Raw genomic sequence first — 22,049 nt, 5'->3', positions numbered from 1 at the left:
TTAGACGAAACTATTTTCAATTTTTTAATGGATTTAGGAGAGTATACCAGGTGATTTAGAAGAATTAAAAAAAATAATTTTTACAGTGTTTACTTTGTTTTTGTCGCTCGGGACAAGTTTTTTTGTAGACGCTGTGTATAACATTTTCGTATAAGAAAGCTGTCGAAATTTCACATAATTGTATAATTTTAAAATCATTTTTTTTAATGTACAGTGTGAATCATAAAATTCTTTCTTCTTTGTATTTTGTTTATTCTTGGTCGTAAACTATTTTTGGAAAATTAAAAAAAACGAATTTTCACAATGTAAAATTTGTCACTCGGGCCAAATTTTTTTTGTATACGCTTTGAATAAATTTTTCGTATAAGAAAACTGGCGAAACTTTACATAATTGTATAATTTTAAAATCAATTTTTTTGATATAGAGTATGATTCATAAAAAAATTCTCGTATTTTTTTTATGTATTTTTAGTCAAAACTATTTTCAATTTTTTAATGCATTTATGAGAGTATACCAGGTGATTTAGCAAAATAAAAAAAAAGAATTTTTACAGTTTTAACTTTCTTTTTGTCGCTCGGGACAAGTTTTTTTGTAGACGCTCTATAAAATTTTCGTATAAGAAAGCTGGCGAAACTTCACATTATTGTATAACTTTAAAATGAATATTAATAAACTTTAATCAATTTTTTTGATTATAAATCATAAAATTCCTTCCCTCTTGTATTTTGCTCATTTTTTGGGCATACGTATACTAGGTGATTCATAAAAAACGCAAAAAACGTACATTTAGTGTTAGATTTGTTTTTGTGGCTCGCTATACAGTGTGAGTCACAAACCCCTTCCCCGCTTGTATTTTTCTAATTTGCGGTCGTAAAACTCTGCGGTTTTCGTTATTTCAAATCGAATTAAAAGTGTAATACTTGTACAAAGTCGGACGTGAACTTTAGACAACCATACACTGCTTCCAATCACTTTCTCTTAATTATTAATTATAACAGAAAAATAATTGCACAAATTCTAGCGATTTTGCGAAAATAACCCGACTTGAAATAAGTGTAACAACACGTCAACTAGAAAAACTCTCTCTTTTTTCCTCGCCACATCTTGCAAGCAAGCAGCGAATTTTGCAATGACCCCTTGCATACCTGTATGTGACGTAATCGTAAGCTGTAACGATCAAACCATTAGCGATAATATCAACAGCTACATAATCGGCAAAGTAATCGCTACGGCCATACATGGTTCTTATCACGCCTTTCCCGGCACCAATCAAGAGTCCTGTGGGACCATTTATGTTATCGGTCCAGCCAGGAACTGGTTCCTTCCAAATTGGAACCACTGAAATTTTTTTTTTCAAAAAAAAAAACAAAAAAAAATTTTTTTTATTTATTACCAGCCGCGGGCCTTTGGATGATTACAGGGAGAGTGTCCATTTGTTCCGTCACTAAGCCTTCACCCAAGGCTTTAGTAAAGGTATAGTTATTGGCACTGGCCCCCCTCATCCTGAAAAAAAAATTAAAAAAATTGGAAAAAAAATAAATTATTACTGACTTTTGTGCGATTGTATCCAAAGTGTCTTCATTCATCCATTCGCACATGTCAATGATTCGGTGGGGGTCACAAGGAGGGGGGTAGGTCTTCTCGTTGAGTACTTCTTGCGTTTCTTGACAGTAGGCTGTGGATACGTGACAAAAAACGATCAATTTTTTGCATTCTTTCGCCAGTGTGAGCATAAGACGAGTGCCTCGAACGTTTAATAAAACCGTTTTTTTGAATGGTTCGTCGAATTGAACGGTTGCGGCCGAATGGTAGATGATTTCGGTCTCTTGAACTAGTTTTAGGCGGTCGTCGGGACTCAAACCCAAGTCGGGGGCGCTAATGTCGCCCGAAATGGGTTCGACTTTTTCGAGGACGATCTTGCCGTGCTGTTTTTTGAGCATCTCGAATAACTAAAAAATATAATAAAAACACAAAATCTATAATGACAAAAATTCAATATTTTTTAACAAAATAAAGAATAAGTTGTTTAATTCAGTTGGTTTTTAAATCTGTTAAGAAAATACAGTCATAGTAGCCTATGAGTTTAAAATTAAGTGGCAGAAAATACAAAAATTCACAAGTGGTGTATCTTCTGTCACTCCAAAATGCATTGTTGCCAACTTCATTTCAAAGTCACAGTTCACTTTTTTTTATTCAAACTTTCGTTTTTTTTTTATTTTATTGCCCCCAAAAATGGAAGAATCTTTATCCCAATGTCTGTAATTACATATTACAGTACAGAGTAAAAGTAAAAAAATGATAACAAATAAAATACGTAACGAAAAAACTAAAATATTAAATATAATGTCACAATTACGTTATTATTTACTTTGTATTATTAATCTGTTATTCAAAATTGAACATAAAAAATCTATTTAGTATTTGAAATTTTGAAATGTTTTGTTTTAACAGAGAGTCTGCTAAAACAGATTTAATCAATACATTTACGTCAAAAAATAATTTATTTTCTACAGAATTGAAAATTAAAAAAAATGAATACCTGTTCAGCTACATGAAGAGAATTTTCAAAAATACCAAAAAATATACATCACCCTGTATCTCTTTGATGAAGCGTTATTAAAATATATTAGGTTATTTGATTTAGTACAAAACGTTGCATCCAATTATGACCCACCCTGTATACAGGATGCGCCAGAACTCGAGCCCCAGAGAAAAAAAAATGTTAAAAAATTTTTTCTATTAAAATTTCGAAGTTATGAAGGCTTAAATTTTGCACTTTGACTCTATTTATTCTGTTGAAAAAATAATTTTCCAAATTTTTTTTACCACAGGCTATACTACTAGAGGAAACAAGGAAACTGTATCCTAAAATGAAACTCTGTTTAATGTTATTTGTCGTTTTTATTGGCAAAATTTTTGTACCTTTACTAAATAATTGTAAAAAACCATATACAAATGTCAAAAAATGAATGTCAAAATTTTTTGACAGAATTTTTTAAACATTTTTTCCATGTTTTTGGTATCTTATCTTACTTGAAATTTTTCTCTGGGCGCGAGTTCTGTCGCACCCTGTATATTAAAAGTGAGGTTTTTAACTGATTTACTTTAAAATTGCGGAAGTTTATAAGAAAAAACAAGCTACGAAATTAAAATTTGGGTTTTATGAAATTGTTGAATTTGGAAAATGTAAATTTTCAATAAATACAATAAAAAAATAATATTTTTAAAACAAGGAGTGGTTAAAATTGCTTTTCTAAAAGGAGACATTTAAAAAGTAAAGAGAAATAAACAAATTATGATATTTTATAAAGAGAATTTTCAAAAATACCAAAAAATATACATCCTGTATCTTTTCAATGGACCATTTTTGTTACAAATGTATTAGGTTAAGTGCTTTGTTTTAACCTAGAGGCCTTGGTGAAAAAATTACATCTTATTATAACTCACCCTGTATATTAACAAGAATTTTCAAAAATACCAAAAAATATACATCACCCTGTATCTTTTCAATGGACTATTTTTGTTACTAAAATGTATTAGGTTAAGTGCTTTGTTTTAACCTAGAGGCCTTGGTGAAAAAATTACATCTTATTATGACTCACCCTGTATATTAAAACAAATATTTTTAACTGATTTATTTTAAAATGGCGGAATTTTTTTGGAAAAAATTTAATAAAAGTCAATAGACATCAAAATTTATGTTTTATTAAATTGTTGGAAGAAAATGAAGAAAAATTAGGAAAATTCACTTTTTGAATGAAAAATAAATGTTTTTAAGACAAAATTGGCTAAAAAAGGAGACATTCACAAAAATAACATAATACAAATGTGGTATTTTTTTATTTTTTGTTTAGTTTATTTATTTTTATTATTGTTCATTCAAGAGAAAAATAACTTACTGGTCCCCTGAAAATCCTAAAGAAGCATTGTTGAAAAAAACGTTAATCCAATTATGACTCCCTCTGTTTACATTAAAACTAATATTTTTAACTGATTTATTTTAAAATCGCAGAGTTTTGGGGGAAAAATAATTAATAAAAGCAAGTAGAAATCAAAATGTGCTTTTAAGAAAATAAATAACAATTTAGAAAATGTAATTTGTGAATAAATAAAATACAACAATGAAAAATGAATGTGGTTAAAACTGTCTTTTCGAAAAGGAGATAATCAAAAAAGTAACACTATTTTTGGTATTTAAAAAAAAAAAAAATTGTTTATTTTTTTATTATTCTTCATTACAAAAAAAAGAGAAAATAACTTACTGGTCCGCTGAAAATGTCTTGCAGCCTGTCGTGTATATTTTTTCCATTTTTGGCCCTTATCAAGACGTAAATCCTCCTCAAATCCGTACAACTCCTCAACAACTTTTCGATCAAAACCTTCCCTAAAAATCCACTCCCTCCCGTAATCAGAATGGTTTTATCTTTAAAAAAATCGGCGATTCGATTAGGTTCCGAGTTTTCAATAATTTGCACCATTGTCTCACAATCCACGTTCAAACTGACCCATTGGTATCTGTTGGTTCCCATTTAAATTTCCCCCTCTCGTCCCCCGCCCTCGACTTTTACCATCGCCCGAAAAAAATTTGAGAAAAAAATTCGTAATTATTTTCCGACAACAACAATTAAGAAAATCACGTAAGAATGTTAAAAATATGAGAGAATGCGTCTGGGTGCGCATAGAGAAAGAAAAATTTTTTAATACGAATTTAAAGCGCGAATTTTATGGAATTATGTAAATGTATGGATTATGGGTGTTTAGAAAGTGGTTCGAGTGTGTTTAAATTTCTTAAACCGTAGCTTGGGATTTGAGAATTGAACGGAAGACGAATTATGGATTATGTGGGATACAGGATGTTGAGGTTGAGAAATTTGAGAAAAACGAGAGAAGACTCAATTATGGTTTATGGCGTTTCATAAGACTTAATTCTTGATCTTGACACTTAAACTTAATTATCTGAGGCATAAAATCGCAATTTGTGCACTTTTTGTACGAATTATCCCGCTACTGCATACAGGGAGCAACGGAAATAAGTACAAAGTTTTCAAATTTTATCTGCACCCCCACAAACAACATCTTTTTATTCTTTATTTTAAATATTTTTTAAATCTACTTAACACGTTATAATTAATTTTTTATTGCATAAAAATGAAAAAAATATACGTCACCCTGTACCTCTTTAATGAAGAATTTTATTATTAAAGTATATTAAGTTAATTGCTTTAGTGAAAAAGATTAGATCTAATTGTGACTCACGCTCTATATGGTTATCAAAAGTAATATTTTTAATTGATTATTTTAAAATTCCGGAATTTTGGTAAAAAACAATAAAATTTAATTGTAAGCAATGGAAAATTTGCGTTTTATGACATTGTTGGAAGAAAATGAAGAAAAATTTAGAAAATGTAAATTGTCAATAAATACAACAATAAAAAATAAATGTGTTTAAAATAAGGGGTGGTTAAAATTGCTTTTTTAAAAGGAGACGTTTAAAAAGGAAAGTGAAAGAAACAAATTTTGATTTTTATAAAGAGGATTTGCAAAAATACCAAAAAATTTACAATATTTTTTAATTCTACTTTATACCCTATGATTTATTTACAATTAAATGTTTTTTTATAGTATCGAAGTTTCTTGTGCACAAAAATGAGACAAAACTTTGAAAATTCGTAATTCTGTGAAAATAGAAAGCGGAAAAAACGGATGAAAATGATACAAAAAAACATTTTTTATACTATTTTGAAATTCGTAAAATCTAGTCAGAATTTATTGATTTTGTCAAACTTATAAACTAGGTGAATCAAGTTTTATTCGCACCTAAACACCTCTTTATAATGAAACTGAAATTAAAGAAAAAATCATTTTTTTTAACTAGAACCACATTTTGTTCAATTTTATATAATTTTTTTCGGTTTTCCTTTGTTAACATGAATGTACTTATTTTCGTTACATGCGGTACAAGTCTCATCATTTTCGCTTAAAAATCCGATTTTTGACATCTTCATCTTATTTAAAGTGAAATAAAAACCAGTTTTCTGACTTTAATAAATTGATGATTCCGGAATTGCATCAAATTTTACATTTAAACCAGTTTATTAGAGAAAAAATAATAAAAAACACCAGTTTATGCACAAGTTTATTAACTTTGGACCGTTTTACGGTAGCAAATTAGAATTAATTTATAAATTAGGTTATTGATCAAAATTTGGGACAAAAATAAAATAAAAAAAATGTAAAATTGTCTTGACGTAAACTTATTTGTAGTATTCTAAATTTAATGTTTTACTCTTGTCTTTTTTATAATTTTTTAAGTGGCTTTTATTTTGAATTTAAGTTGGCAACACTGATAAAAATATGAAATTTTCAAGTCTCAAATATTGTGTCTGTTTTTCCGCCTACTTAGGTAAACAAATGAAGAATGGTTGTCGTTTATTTCAATTTAATGAAAATACAATTTTTGTAATTTTGTTAACAATAAAATGAAAGTTTTGTTTTGCTGTTGTGCCACCTTGTATATATTTTTTTGAGTAATACGTCAGTGTGATTTTTGTCGTCATGTTGGCCTTGACTTTCAAATTCAAACGTCAAATTTTTACAGTTAATTGTCATTAGAAGAATTACAAACAATTCAGTGTTGCCAATCATTTATAATCACCCAGTATTCTTTTGAACGCTGATTTCCCATTTTACAATTAAAATGATGCTAGTTAATTAGCGAATTTTAAGTTTTGTTTGTATACTTTAATGAATTTTATAAACAATTTATATTTATAAACACGTGTGTGTGTGTGAAAGTCGTGTGATTACATGCCGATGCTTGTCCACGTAGATAAATCAAAATCGTTGATAAATCCTCGTTGACTTTCATTAAAAATCAAAAATACATCAAAATCGCGACGAGTTACATAAGATAAGAAAGCGTCGGCTTTTTACTGAGATACTTTTCATGGTCTTGGCCTCTTTGGTTATACAACAAACTGGTTCTCTAGTAATCTGGCTATCTAGTGCACGTGTCTTCGCATTTTCTTTTTAGAAAAATACCGCACTCGAATAGTTAAGAAATTGAATTTATTACAGCATTTTCTCGACTCGGATTTGCAATTATCGAAACATCGTATTGTCCCACTTTATTTAAAAGTTATATAACTTTTGTGTAAATTATTCAGCATCTCGTATATTGATTGCGCAGGTTCTACGTATAAAGTTCAGAAATAATATATTTGTTGCAAAATAATAATCACTCATATGGCTCTGACTTTCCTTAACGCTAGCCGAGAAAATTAATTACTGAATATTTCGGTGTTGCCCAACCGAAAATCCTACTTTTTCAAAATTTTGACTATTTTGATGACTTGAGTTGCGCAATCGCTTATGGAAGAGTAGAAATTTTAAATGAGATAATTGGAAAAATCGCTCCAATTTAGGCATTGCGTAACTTAATTAATAATTTGCCACATTTCGACAATGAATTAAATTAATTAGGCGTATAATTGGTTGCCTATACAACAAAAATGTCACTTCCTGACCTCAAGAACATATTTCCAAAACTATAGTGATGATTAATAAATAAAATTCAATCAAAAAACTGTTTATTTGCATGAAAATAGGAATGTTATAATAATGTCGCTATATATTATATATAATAATCACTTTTTACAAAAATAAAGCCTATTCGCCTTTGTATTTAACAATATTATTTTCGGTTTCATAAACCACAACTTCGTGCAACAATTCCGGCCTTGACATCACCGCTTTCATCCTCTCCCATATGAAAAGGGTCACATTTTCAGTGGTGCTAGCCCTAGTTTGGAAAAATTCAACATCCTTGTCCAAATTTTTATGATCGAGTTGTTTCATTACAGCCTCCTCCATAAACTGTTTCAGCTCGGTCATATTCATAATCATTCCGGTTTTGGGGTCAATCTCGCCAAAAAGAGTCACTTTTACTACAAAAACCAAAAGTGAGGTTATGATAATTTTGCAAAATTTTCATCAAACCAATGTAATTGTGTCCGTGGCCATTAATGTGGTTGCATTTTCCGTAAACTTGAGCGTTTTCGGCGTTGTTCAAATAGGGGCTGTAATAATTTAATGAGAAATAGAAATTAATTGAGGTTAGGTTACCTGTGCAAACGGTGGCTAGCTGAAAATGTGATTTTGCGGGTTTGATAAGCTCTGGGGGGTCTTGAGTCAGACATTTTTTTATAATTTGGAGTATTTCGACGGTGATTTATACTTAAAACTAGGTTTAACACTTGAAGGTTAAGTGCACAAACAAAAACAAAAACGATGTGTATTGTCGTTTGCCTACACAAAAAATTAGCAAATAATTTTTTTATTTTTCATAATTGATAATTTTTTAATGTTTTTAAATTACTTATCATTTGATATCCGTAAAAAATTGAGATTAATTAGTGCTAAGAATAAATGTTTAATAGTTTAATAATAAAAATGCGACTCATATTATTGGTTGCCTATAGAAGAAATAATTTTTTTTTTAATTACTTATACTTATCATTTTAAATATCTGGAGTGTAATTTAATCAAATGTTATTTAAAATTGATTAAAAAGCAACGTGTATTGTTAGTTGCCTGACAATAAGTTAAAAAATGAGCTGTTGTGTTGGTTGCCTACATGTCAAGTTGTATACTATTTTTGGGTTAATTTAAATCCCAAAAAGGGGTTAAGGTCACAAAATATACGTTGTCAATAATTATAACGAATATTGACAGTTTGTAGAAAATTATCAGAAGTAAAATAATTATTTCGCAATTTTGTTTTTCTGCACACACCCATTTGATTCATTGTTTTCCAAATCAGTATCAACAACATAATAAAAACACAGAACGTGCGCAAGTGTCGGTTGAATTTATCAAAAATAACTTTATGAAACTGCGTTTGTTTTACAAATATCTCGACCACTCGATCCGAGAAGAAAAATGCAAATTACACGTTTTATAGTATTTTCCCCCCGCGTTGTTTTCAATTTTTGCCCCACATTTACCATTCGCTCGACGTCCTCGAAACCGATCGTCGACTGTTTCAGAGCGGTTCAGATCGCGGACGGCGATGTTTCACGACAAAACAAAAACAAAAAAATGTGAACGGGAAGTGAGTGGATTTTAGTGTGCCGTGGAATTTTTCAAAAACGATTTTGTTTCGCGCCAAGGAGGCTTGATGGATTTGGAGCAATTTGTGTGAGGTAATTTTGAGAAAAAAAAATATAGAGGTGCGATGTAATTCGCAGCCTGCTTAATTGGATGATCGGTTGAGGTCGTATTAGGTAATAAGTGCTCAAGTCATTTAATAATTGACTTAACGAGCTTTAAATTTACGAAATCGATACAATTTAAAAAAATTGTCACGAAACATTTGTAATAATAATAACAATAACGAAATTGTTTCAACTTTCTATATTAGATAAGCAAGTCTAGTGTTTTTTTTTTTTTTTTTGAAACACCATGTATTATAATTAATAAAATAGCTCAATTTAATTTTAAATTTTGAATGCTTTCAGATAGTCAAAAGTACATTTAAATCGGATTAAAAATAACAGGGATACGCGCCGAGAAACTTTTCTATGCCCCACACTGTATATTAAAGAAAAACAGATTCAGAATTTACATTTTTTTGCAAAATGTGTAAATGTCAAAGATTTATTGTAACCAAAAATTTTTTAAAATTTAAAAAACCGGGTGATTGTAATAAATAAGCGAATCTGGCGATTTTATTTGAAACACTAATAAGGGTAATTTCTTTGCTGGTTCAAATGCTTTCAAAAATAATAATAAACATTTCTATGACACCCCCTGTATATTAGAAGAAAATATGTTTATATAAATTTACGATGTTTGCAAATTTGTAAATATTTTTACATGTTTTTCCTGTTTCGTTATCAAAAATATTATTATACGGGGTGAATCACAAAAAAGGCGCATAGCCATATTTTTGAAAGAAAAAAATAAAACCAAATACGGTTTGTTACTTTATGTTTAATCCGTTTTAGATTAGTCAATGTTGTATTTTTTTGATAAAATCAAAGGTCTTTCTTGATTAAAAAATTGAAAAGGTGCACATTTCGTAATAAATGGCAGGATACTGTAATTAAAATATTTTATAATTAGTGGATTAATTATTAAAATATATTCTCAATTAAAGCGTGTCCCTCAGGGCACCACTTTGTTATCAAACTTTCTAATTATAAAAAAAAGGAGAAAAGTTGGCTTGGATTGTTGACCTTTCGACCGTCCAAAAATTCCAGATCTTGAAAAAAAAACATCAAGTCTTTCACCGACTTTCATTAATTTTTTCTTAAAAAAAGTTATAATTTTATGCGAATTAAGATGGCAAGCCTGTAACCACATACTGTCATTACCAACCCACACAAATGACAAATTTGGTATCCACGGGTGAAAAACCCGATGCGGTCGTTGGCTTCAGTTATAGGGTATGGGAGGGTAAAAATGCAGTTATTGTTAGGTTGGTATCACTGTTAGGTTTGCTCTATTTGTTTGTATAAGTGCAACCGTTATGCACTTTGATATTTTCGTAATAAAGGATTTCTCTGCTCGCTGAATAAGCAGGTAGAAGAAAATTTATGGAAAAGCTATATGATGAAATTAGTTATTTTTATTACCAACCTTGTAATAGAATTTTACTAAATATTTACCCACTTATGCAGGTACATATTTATGTAAATAAAGCAAAAATCAAGTTGGCACCTAGTTAAAACGTCAATTAAAAAAAATAACGATTTGTTTATCCCCAGTTCAGCCAACTTTCACTAATTGTGACATAACAAATGAAGAAATGTCACATCTTAATTCGTAATATTTCCGGTTTTTTCTTATCATTCATCCAATTAAATTATCAGAGAACGAAATAAAAAGACAGAAAAAAAAACTGAAAGTGACTTTCCTTTTATAATTGATGTAATTTTATCAAAATTCGCCTCCTACGATTTAAAACAAATAAATGTGTACTGATGTATAAATCCTGCCGGTCAATTGTTTTGCGGAACGTCACAAGTCAACCTTGAAATTCTTTCAGCCTTACCCAGATGACTTGATGCTCATAACATAACAAAATTTATTCCAACGCCTACTTGAATTAAATTAAATTAATTTAATTATATTTAAATCACGTGACCGTTTTCGCACAGCGAAACGTCACTTGCAATTATTAAATGAAATACCGACTTATGTAACTTGAAAGAATTGCGTTAAAATTAATTAAAAATGACTTAAGCCACTACGATAGTAATATTTTAATGAGGAGCAGTAAATATATAGCGGAACAAAATTCAACAACTTTTATTTTCTACTAATGATTTTTAAACACTTCGTATTAAAGCCTAACATTTTTCTCTTAAAAATTGTAACGCCCTGAATATGTATTTAAAAAATGTTTACATTTTTTTAGATTTGACACAGTAAATCGGTAACATCAAAATTGTCTTCTAAATAAGAAAGTTATAGGTGGTGTAATGCCTCACCCAATATAATACAAATTTTATTAAATAATTATTAGTTATTAATGTTTTAGTTACTTTGATCTAAAAATTTGTTAACGATGCTAATTTTTGTGCTACATACTTTATTAAAATTACTTATTTGTTTATAACTAATTCTTTAGTTCATTATACTACCTTTAAATACCTACATTTAAACGTAAAATCGCTGTTTTATTGATTGATTCACTCGCTATAATATAAAATAACCAAAAATTATTGTGAAGTATTAAAATTTCTTGGTTGAGCAGTTATAAACAGTTTAAAAGCAAATCAGGCCCGTAGTTGGAGGGGGGGGCAAATAGGGCTGAGCCCTACTTTGAATACCCTGAGCCTTACTTTAAAACTTTGTCTTTTTAACTTTCTTTAGATAGAATAACGCAAAAAATTATAATACAAACTGAACTAAAAGTAACGAACAAAATTCATATCTTTGTTAAATGACGTCATTTTTAATGTCAACCGACATTTTTTATTACTGTTTTAGATAGTAGGTACACATCGTTATTTTTCTGGTAAACATAAAAAATAAAGCAAAAAAGAAGAAAATAAAATTAAGAAACTTAAAAAAGTTGTAGAAAGTTTTATACCAGGTGAATAAAAAGTATGGATCCAAACGTTTTTTGCTTAAAGTATTTTTTTTTTTTTGGAATTTCTAATTGATGAATAATAAAGTACTATAAAAATGCGACGTTTTATCAAGAATAGAATTTTTCGAAATTTTCGTTTGTTTTTGAGTTCTAAGAAATTTTTTTATTTTTTAAATGGCAACCACAAAACAAAATTTGTTCTCATAATAATACGATCACATTTTTTATATTACTTTAATTTGTATTAATTATTATTTTCTGAAGTCAAATAATTAAAAAAAATACTGCTTATGGTTCCATACTTTATATTCATCCTGTATATACAAAGAGCTTTATCTTCTTGTTCTTGTTTTATTTTATAAGGGCTGATTGTTTTTTGTTTAGGTCTCATATTAAGTGTTTTCATGCTAATTATGTTAAAAAAATATACAAAAAACAATTGCCCCTTATAAAATAAGACAATAACAATAAGATAAAGACTTTTGTGTTTAACTGTCAATATTTTTAAATTTATTTTATTTATTTTTTGTATATTTTTTTATTTTTTTTTTTCTTATTACCATTGCTATTTAAAACAGTGAACAAAAATGTCAGTTCTCATTTAAAAAAATTGAAAAAAGTGACATCACAACTCAAAAACGAATGACATCATAAATGTCAAAATATAGCATTTACAAAAATAAAATTGACCTGTTCGAGGATTTTTTTTGAAAAAACTGCAGCCCCACTAAAAATTTTGGGCGCCATACGTATAAATTGTTTTTAATAGTTAGAACCTGAAGCAAATTGTTTGTATTTTTCATTGTATACAGTGTGTTTGATAAAAATATTTTATCAACCATAGGTGTTTTCTAAATACGTCTTTTGCTGAGGGCATAATATTTTATTGTGAACGGCCTGCATGTGTATATGACCCTAAAGTTAAATATTTTTCACATAGTACAAAACGCGTGAAATTCGGACAAAAAATAACGAAAATATAGGCCTTTACTTATTCTGTAGCTCACCCGGTATACTTAGAATAAAATAATGTAAATTTAGAAAATGAATTCATGTGATCAAAAATAACTGCCAAGTTATAGTATTTATTGTACAGTTTTTAAGAAACACCCCGTATATGTAAAAAAATTTGCCAATGGCGTCGAATTCGGACAACAAATAAGGAAGATATAGGAGGTTGTCTATTTAATAACTTACCCGGTATATGAAATTAAACAATAGTGATTTTTATTGATTTAAAACCATTTTGCGAATTACATTATTAGTTAGAAAATATTATTTTAGGTTTACATATACAGTGTATTTATAATGTGCCATGTCCTTCTTGCATTTTATACATATACAGGGTGCCCCAGAATTCGCGCCCCAGAAAACAATAAGGTAAGATACCAGGAACATGGAAAAAATGTTAAAAAAATTTATCTATAAAAATTTCGGAGTTATAAGGGCTTAAATTTTGCACTTTGACTTTATTTATTTATTTTGAAAAAAATATTTTACAAGTTTTTTTGCTATAGGCTATTAAAAGAGGAAACAAGGAAGCTGTATCATAACATGTAACTCTGTTCAATGTTATTTGAGGCTTTTATTGGCAAAATTTTTGTACCTTTTCTAAATAATTGTAAAAAAACATATACAAGATCATCAAAATCACACATAAAAAAATGTCAAATGTCAAAAATTTTTGACAGATAGAATTTTTAAACAAATTTTTTCATGTTCCTGGTATCTTACCTTACTTGAAAATTTTCTCTGGGGCGCGAGTTCTGGCGCACCCTGTATATATACTATATAGGATGATTCATCTAAGTCTTCCCTTTGCAGGCGTCGCCGCCATGTTGAACGCAAGTAGCGCGCAGTTCGCCACCGTCGTGGCGCTGCCCATCGTCACCATCCTCCTCGTATGGACGTCGGCCATTTTCCAGCGCAACCGTAAATCCTGGGGCCCTTACGACATCCCCATTGTCACTCTCCTCGTCCTCTCCATCCTCCGTAACCTCACTATCCTCACCTACACCCTTTTCGTGGCACTGAGTCAAGACGTCATCAACCTTGACTACTGCAGCGCCCTCGTGTGGATTTTCAACTCGATTCACACCTTCCAGGCCTGCTCTTTGACAACTCTCGCTGTCATCGGCCTTTTTTCCGTCAAACTTCACCGAAAACAGCAACACCTGAGGCAATTCCTCACCACCACACATGTCATCTATCACTTGTTCTGTCTCACGACGTTGTGCGCGTGCGTGGGAGTGGCCGCCATTTTGGCGCAACCCCAACCGCCATTTTACAAACTATGGGAAACGAATCCGTGCATATTTATGCCTTTTCACCTTGATATTAAATACAATGTGTTTATTATTGTTTTGAACGTGTTTTTGGCCACAGTGTCTGTGATTTCATTCATGGCCACCTGTTTTAATCATTTCAAAATCAAAAAACGCGGTTTTGACTATTTGAAAAAGTCTAATTCGGATTTGAGTGATTTGAGTTTAAGCAACGAACAAAAGAATTTCTACGACACTTATACCATACAAAGAGGTGATCCTAACCTATATGATGGACAGAATCAAGTCGCTTGGAATAGTGACGTTTCAAATATTTCGACAACTGTCAGTAGTACCAACAGCAGAAGGCCGTGTATTACACAACAACCTGTCAAAAATGATGAACACAGAACTGGATTAGAAACTATACATCCGGTGCTAATCGTCTGTTATCTCTTCTATCATCTACCTCTCATTGTAAGTAAAAAAATACTATACTTTCATTTTTTTTTTCGTTATTAAGTTGACGATAATGTTAACATGATGCCGCCATGTTATTTGAAAGTTTGTAATTGCAACGAGTAAATGAATGTAATTGTTTAAGTAGGACAGTGAGAATTGACGCGAGAATTATAATCGAGCGTGTGAAAACGGATATGATATGTTTAGGTACAAAAATATCGAAATTGATGGAATAACTGCACACGCCTACTTGATTTCCTTGCATATTATTAACCTCCGACTTGGTATTGTGCTCATTTTTACATGGAACGCCCTGTATGTGTAAAAATTTTGACCGCAGAGTTGTAACATGCTTAAATTGCTTTCACATAGTGCAAACCGCGTTCATTTCGAGTAACAAATAACGCAGATCTGGGCCCTTACTTATCTTGTGACTCACCCCGTATATCAAAAAAAAAAAAATAATTTTTTAGAATTATACATTATTACTTAGAAAACATTTTTTTTGGTTTTATAAAATGTTTCTAACAGTCTTTTACGCCTCCAGCTAGCTAGATTTCATAATTTTTTTGAAATTTTTAACGCCAAAGGCTCTATGTAATAAATGACTGCAAAGTGATAGTACATTCGAATATGTGTGTAACAGAATAAATTATGCATATTTTTAACCTCTGATAGATATTTGATATTTTTTATGCAACGCCCAGTATATGTAAAAAAATGTGACCTCGTAGTCGTAGGTAGTACGTTTAAATAATTTTAAAATAGTGCAAACCGCGTCAAATTTGGAGAATAAATGAGGAAGATATAAGGGGTTCTTTATTCAATGACTCACCCGGTATATAGAATTTTGAAAAAAAAACAGTGATTTTGTTTTTAAGTTTTGTCTTATTTTTCATTTAGATTTTTAATTATTTTACAACTTATCTCATTCAAAGAAACTCATGGCCATCTAGATTTTGCTGTGTGATATGATTTTAAAACAATTGAGTCTGCAAAAACGTGTATAACATGTTTAGAGAGTTGAAAATATAGGGAATGATGGTATAACCAAACACGCCTACTTGATTCCATTGCATTTTATTAACCTTTGACTTGATACCCGGAAGCTATATAGTGGAATTTATTCTATTTTTGTTTTTTTTTTGTGAAATACCTTGTTTGATTTTTTTTATCTCATAATCTCAAAATATGGCTACAAGGATTGATTCACCCTGTACAATTTTTTATTTTTTATGAACAGGATGATTCGTGAAAATGTACTTTTCAATGCGGTTTGTGCACTTTTTTTGCTTTTCTAAAATAATGTAGTTTTAAATGGTTCCAGTTGACGTGTTGCGTGCGGTTTTTTGTCCTCAGCCATCTAGATTTCGCTATTTTAAGCAAGTTTTTATTGAAAATAAATCGCTTACATTGTGTTTCCAGGCCTGGAAATATCGAAATCGTTCTGTATAACTGGATACGCCTACTCGATTCAATTAATTAGACATTTCCAAAGCATCCTAGATTTCTTTAAAGTTATTAACCTTTGACTTGTCACCTGGAAAGTTGAAAGGAAATAACAATGTCCGGACTTCCGCCATTTTACTTTTCCGATATGACTATTCGTAATGATGGGAAAAAGAAAAGTTTGATGTTATCACATCTTTTCTCAAAAAAAAATTAACGAGTCGCTAATGATTTCACTAGGACACGGCCCAAGGTCTCGAGGTGCCCCAATTCGGGTCACTCGCGTATGTCTCGCGGCAATGGGTCAGAAGTTTAAGATGTGGTAAAGCACAGGAAGTCGAATAATTGATTGGTGGGTTGTAAACGGATTTGTGGGTCGATTTTCAATTTTTTTCCAGTACTTTCAAACTCAATTTGAAAAATCATCACCGACAATTAGAAGAGAATGTGAAATTGCGTACAAGAGAGGAAAAGTTATTAAACACACGGAAGATACTTTCCATAAAATCGATAATTGGTGGTAGTTGGCTGCTGTCACTTATTGTTTTGTTTTGAAAAATGGCCGCTGGCCCAGTGGCGTAACAACTCTTGCCCAATTAAAAAAAAATTACTTCCTTTGTTCCGTAATAAACGTTCAATTCGTGTAAATCTTTTCAACCATCGATGATTGATTAAATATCAAGATGGCTTCGCAACGGATACGCTCTAGATATTTTCTTCTAATAAATTTATGTAATTGTCGTAACAATAAAATTATATTCTTAATCTAAAATCATCAAACCTTGACATATGAAAAAATTCAATCTGTTGCCAACATTCCATCACACCACAAATAAAAACTCATCTACTGTATCGAACAGTTCCGGTGTTTTGTCTTTTCACCCTAAAAATAAATCAAATGTGCGTTTGAGTTGGCAACAATGTTTCACACCTTAAACGGATACGTTCTTGACATACCTATTTGTTACTTTCCCCGATCGAACGGTACTTAATACCGATAATTCTTTTGTTTTTGCAAGAAAACGTGAAAGATCACACAGTTTTGACATTTCTAGCGATTTCTCAGACTTTCCAGTAAAGGTAAAAGATAACAGTGGTGCCACCCTTGAAAAAAATAGAAACCACAAGATAACAATCTTGAAGTGCGACCCTGTATTATTAAAATTCCAGATTATTGACTAAAAAATTACGTCAAAAGATAAAAGTGGTGCCACCCTTGAAAAAATAGAAATTGCAAGATGATAATCTTAAGGTGGCGACCCTGGATTGTCAAAATTCGAATTATTGACCGACATTTTATTAGTAGAATTTGTTAATTGGCCGAAACCTTGAAATTTTTAAGCACATCCGCGCCAATTAGTGACATTTGACGGTCACGGTTGGTAATAATTTTCGTAATTTTTACAAGATTGTAATCTGTAAGTGTCATGGTGGATCATGACGGTCACTGTACTGTTAAGAAATGTACAAATAGACGCTTGTTACACAATTATTTGGAACAAATAGTTCGAAAATGCCGCCATTTGTGTGGTGTCACGTGACTCGCATTATGAAAATTACCCAATTACCTCTAATTGAGACGTAGTTATTGCGACGAATAATTGCAATTCGTGCTGTTTTCACGTATTTAACAATAATAAAACAATAGACCGGTGTTTAAACATTTGTAAACACTGATAAGAATTGATAAGAAGCTTTGACGTGTTGTAATGTTACATTGAAGCGTTTGCGTCAGGAAACGTGTAGCCTCTTTAGCTCAGTGGCAGAGCACTGGTCTTGTAAACCAGGGGTCGTGAGTTCAATCCTCACAGGAGGCAAATGCTCAAAAAACCAAACAAACTTTTTTTTTCAATTTTTTTTTGTAATTAATGATTTTGGTTACAGGTATTGAGTATTTATCCCGAACTAGTGTTCCCGTGGGACGTCGCAGGTGTTGCATTATGGCTGGGTCTTGTCCAAGACATTTTAATACCAATTGGGTTGGGTATTGTTGATTCCAGATTTTGTAAATGGGTGTCTAATGTCTACAAGTGTTCTAATAACCGTGAGGGAGACAAATTACCACATGGTAATTAATTTATTAAAAAAATTGTATTGTTGGTTGCCTAATTAAAATCATTTAAATTATCTAGTCGGCTTGGATGGAAAGTTTCGGCCGTTTAGTAGCCCTCCCCAGTCACTGGAAGTGGCACAAAATCAGAGGGCCATGCAAACAATCGAGCATCGATTTCCGCTAACCAATGGTTCACTCTACACAAGTATAGATGGCCGACTTCCGGTCATCCATAATTACCGACGCCACAAGGAGCAAAGAGGTAAAAAACGCATTTTTTTCGTTCAATCTAGTGACATTTTTTTACAGGTGTCAAAACTGAGTTTAGTCAGGCGTACCAACGCCCCAACTTGGAGTTTTCCTGTCGCAGTTGCGAGGCCGATTTGTGCCCCAGCCACTCGAATTTGCATCATTTGAGCCCCCAGTACATCAACAAACAATTGAATCTAATCCAGAGTAAAAATCCCCTAACGAAACGCACCAGTTTATCACAGGAGAGTCTCCGGTACATCCCCGAAACCCACTTCTACCAGGAGCAGATAAAAAATTCGCGTAATTTGCTCCGATTGAATAAAATGCGGCTGTGTAAAAGCGAGGATAGTCTGAATGACGTCACACGTGAACTGAAATTCAAAGCCACCCCTGATCGGGTGGAGTATTCGAGTTCTGATGAGGATTTTTTGCCCGAAAATCGCAATTTTGACACTTTGAGTTCGCAAAGTTCGTACTCGATTACCACCGAGGCCAATTGCGATTTCGAATTTTTTCAGAATAATAAAGAGAGGATTTTTTTTGAAAATAACGCAACGAGGCCTAAGATACAAAGGTCGAATTCTTATATGACTCTCGAGGACCGGAATAAGAAGAGGAATAAAAAATTGTTGCGTTCGAATTCGAAATTGTCAGATTGCACGCATAATATCCGAAATAAAGTGAAATCAGTCGAGTATTTGCCCAATTCGAATGCTAGTACTGTTTTTATCGAAGATGTTTTCTACTTCAATTATCCCAACCAGACGCGGAGTTACGTGGGAAGTGTACCTGATTTGAAAAAAGTCTTTATTTCAGAGTATATTTGAGCGATTTATTGTATATAATCTATTGTATATATTTTAATAAAACAAATTAATCGACGCTCAGTTTCTTGAAATTGCCGTGAAACCCCAAAATCTCGTCATTTTCCAACTTCTGCGGCCTTTTGGCCTCATCGACGTGAAGTTTGTCCAGTTTGTCAAACCTGTCTTGATACTGCGCCAACTTCAGGTCCAACAAACCTTGAAGCTCCTCTAGTGACTTTTCCTCGCCTCCGTAGTCCCTCGGTAGGATTCTTTTAGGGATTTTTTCCGTCAAAATACTGGTATCTTGGCAAACATGTATCCGTTCGAACAATTTTGGTTTCATTAGACTTTTCAATATTCCCAGAATTGTGCTAACAAACGGGGGACTGTTCACCACGTAGATGGCTTTCATGGGGATTGAGAAGACTTTCTGAAACTGAGGTTGGCACAAGTGTCAGACAGTGCAACCAACTTACTTCGTAAACTGTCAAAACTTTGGCGACGATACTGGGTGTTAGTTTCTTAATGTACCCGAAATTGATTCCCTCATTGTCAAAAATGGTGACGTCACCGAACATTACATCCTCTTTGAGTCGCAACTCTTCCAAGTTGATGACAAGTCCGATGACGTTTCGAGGCTCCATCTTGTCGATCATTTGTTTGTTTCGCATTTTGAAAACCATCACTCGGTGCATATCGTCGGTCATTTTCGGGAGTGCCAACCAATAGGCAATTTGGCGCATTTCGGCCATGTTCGGCTTTCGCGGATTGACGTGTTCGTAAAACTCCGGGATTAAAGAGCGCACCGTGTAGTACATGTCGATGCTTTGTTTTGTTCGTTCGATACTGAATTTAGTGAGAATTAGAAAATTTTCGATGCTTTTATCGTCTGGAAAATAGGGGAGTTTTACGACACAAATTTTAGGTTGGTATCACGCTCACCCAAAATTTCGGGAAGGTGGCCCTGACTTGTCATCCAATTCTTCAATTTTGCTATGTCAAGCCGAAGACTTTCTTCATTTTGGTCATAAAGTTGCAAGATTGTTTTCAAAGCGTCGGCACTTGTTTCAAACATGATGGTTAGAAAGTGACTAGTGAGTTAAGTAATAAGAAACTTTTACAAGACCTTCACGTTCTACTTTTATTGCACAATATCGCCGGTGAAATGACAAAGCCTCGTATCCATAAAACTTTAATTTTACAGCAAACACAAGAAACTTGTTATTTGTATTGTTATAAAAGCAAATGCACTTAATTTTATCTCTAATATAGCACAAAAATCAAATTTGGCGCCACGGTTTTGGCGCTAAATTCAATTTTTTTCCTTTTAACCGGCTTTTTAACCTTGATAATGCAAGGTGAGCGCGATGAGGAAATAAATAAACCACAATTTAATGATGTTTTATTACACAACTGCAAAAATCGATTTTTTAGTCTACATCAAGTTTCTTAAAATTGCCATGAAATCCCAAAATGTCGTCATTTTTCAGACTTTCAGGCCTTAGTTTCTCATCGACTTGAATCGTGTCCAAATGGTCATACCAACTTTGATATTCACAGAGTTTAGTTTCCAACATTTCTGAAAAAAATCATTGCATACTAAATTTTTTCTATAAAAATTTACCTCCGAGTTGTTGGAGTGTAAGCCCCGTCCCTCCAAACTCCGCCGGAAGTACATCTTCCGGAAACATGTCTTTCAGGGAGTCCAAGTCGGTGCACACTTTGATCTTGAATGAATTAAAAAAAGTATTGTTTTTTTGACTAAATTTGAACTTACTCGTTCGAAAAGTTTCGGTTTCATGACTTTTTGGGCTAGAGTCAGAGCCGCCTCTCCAAATTTGGGGAAATTAACAAGACAGAGTCCTTTTAAACGCGACGAGTACAATTTCTAAAAATTGTTATAAATTTATGACTCGCAAAATTATGACTTACTTCATAAATTATGGCCAAGGCTTTGAACACAAAAGTCGGTGTTAGTTTTAAAACATAAGACACCGGGACGTGGCTACAATCCACTATAAAATACTCCCCAAAAGTCACATCTTCTTTCATGCGAATTTCATGAATCGACAATAGATGGCGCAGGACGTTCATGGGTTCGAGTTTTTCCCCCAAGTGCTCTTGGCGCATTTTAAAAATGAACAAACGGTTATTTTTGAACGTTTTGGGATAAATGACGAAATACATAATTTCCCTTAATTCTTTCAAATGGGGCAACTTGGGGTTGCTCTCCCCGAACACGTCCTCCAGTTTTGACCTCACGGTGAAGTACATATCGATTTTTTGCTTGGTTTTCTCCACACTACACTTATTCAACAAGAGAAAATTCTGAATAACTCGTTTATCTAAAAAATTCCGTAAAATTAAGACGGTTTTTCGCGAAAAATTACCCAAAACTTCCGGTAGGTGGGGCTGCTCTTGAAGCCATTTTGTCACAACTGAGACGTCCTCATCGAACGATTTTTCGTCGCGATTGAAGTCTTTTATCACATCGTAGAGGATCGCATCTTCGACTTGGAGGAAATTCTGCTTCATTTTGACAATGGACGGGTTTACAACATTGGGGCATTGCTTATCTACTCTCCCCTCTTGCTAAAATCGCCTTGAGTATTTTTAATTGTGTCAAAAATTTTGAAAAAAAGGAACCTGTAATCTGGAAAAA

The 22,049-nt window shown here is 32.2% G+C and overlaps 4 protein-coding genes and 1 non-coding gene across 6 annotated transcripts in view; 2 read left to right on the top strand and 3 right to left on the bottom strand.

Annotated features, from left to right (window-relative positions):
* LOC123008892 (putative fatty acyl-CoA reductase CG5065) overlaps positions 1-4,530 on the bottom strand; it is a 7,170-nt gene extending 2,640 nt beyond the window's left edge. The window contains exons 1-4 of the mRNA XM_044404943.1: positions 4,264-4,530; positions 1,553-1,950; positions 1,395-1,504; positions 1,147-1,339 (exon numbers count right to left, since the gene is read on the bottom strand). Coding sequence (XP_044260878.1) covers positions 1,147-1,339; positions 1,395-1,504; positions 1,553-1,950; positions 4,264-4,530 — 968 coding nt within the window. The remainder of the gene's footprint in view (positions 1-1,146; positions 1,340-1,394; positions 1,505-1,552; positions 1,951-4,263) is intronic.
* LOC123008891 overlaps positions 1-19,463 on the top strand; it is a 24,993-nt gene extending 5,530 nt beyond the window's left edge. Inside the window, exons 1-5 of one of the 2 annotated variants that reach the window (XM_044404941.1) lie at positions 8,640-9,204; positions 13,926-14,842; positions 18,161-18,344; positions 18,409-18,591; positions 18,639-19,463. In XM_044404941.1, the coding sequence (XP_044260876.1) occupies positions 13,937-14,842; positions 18,161-18,344; positions 18,409-18,591; positions 18,639-19,408 (2,043 nt within the window). In that variant the 5' untranslated portion in view covers positions 8,640-9,204; positions 13,926-13,936 and the 3' untranslated portion in view covers positions 19,409-19,463. Of the gene's footprint in view, positions 1-8,639; positions 9,205-13,925; positions 14,843-18,160; positions 18,345-18,408; positions 18,592-18,638 lie in introns of those variants that run through there. The other variant, XM_044404942.1, reaches the window with a different exon arrangement.
* LOC123008894 (6-pyruvoyl tetrahydrobiopterin synthase) lies at positions 7,574-8,313 on the bottom strand. Its single transcript, XM_044404946.1, has 3 exons — positions 8,126-8,313; positions 8,000-8,079; positions 7,574-7,947 (listed from the first exon to the last, which is right to left on the bottom strand). The coding sequence occupies exons 1-3, from the start codon at positions 8,197-8,199 to the stop codon at positions 7,670-7,672; spliced, it is 432 nt and encodes a 143-aa protein (XP_044260881.1). The 5' UTR covers positions 8,200-8,313; the 3' UTR covers positions 7,574-7,669.
* On the top strand, positions 18,022-18,093 carry Trnat-ugu. The gene has a single exon. It is a non-coding gene; the product is annotated as a tRNA-Thr (tRNA).
* Positions 19,392-21,964, bottom strand: LOC123009151. Its single transcript, XM_044405276.1, has 8 exons — positions 21,778-21,964; positions 21,320-21,732; positions 21,165-21,275; positions 21,012-21,114; positions 20,822-20,966; positions 20,330-20,478; positions 19,864-20,276; positions 19,392-19,817 (listed from the first exon to the last, which is right to left on the bottom strand). The coding sequence occupies exons 1-8, from the start codon at positions 21,920-21,922 to the stop codon at positions 19,455-19,457; spliced, it is 1,842 nt and encodes a 613-aa protein (XP_044261211.1). The 5' UTR covers positions 21,923-21,964; the 3' UTR covers positions 19,392-19,454.
* Positions 21,965-22,049: the final 85 nt, after the last annotated feature.

This window comes from Tribolium madens, unplaced genomic scaffold (genome assembly GCF_015345945.1).
Source record: "Tribolium madens isolate multiple individuals breed KSU strain unplaced genomic scaffold, Tmad_KSU_1.1 Scaffold_71;HRSCAF=194;Tcas5.2_LG6, whole genome shotgun sequence".
Lineage (NCBI taxonomy): Eukaryota > Metazoa > Arthropoda > Insecta > Coleoptera > Tenebrionidae > Tribolium > Tribolium madens.
This window is presented reverse-complemented; position numbering and strand designations above follow the sequence as displayed.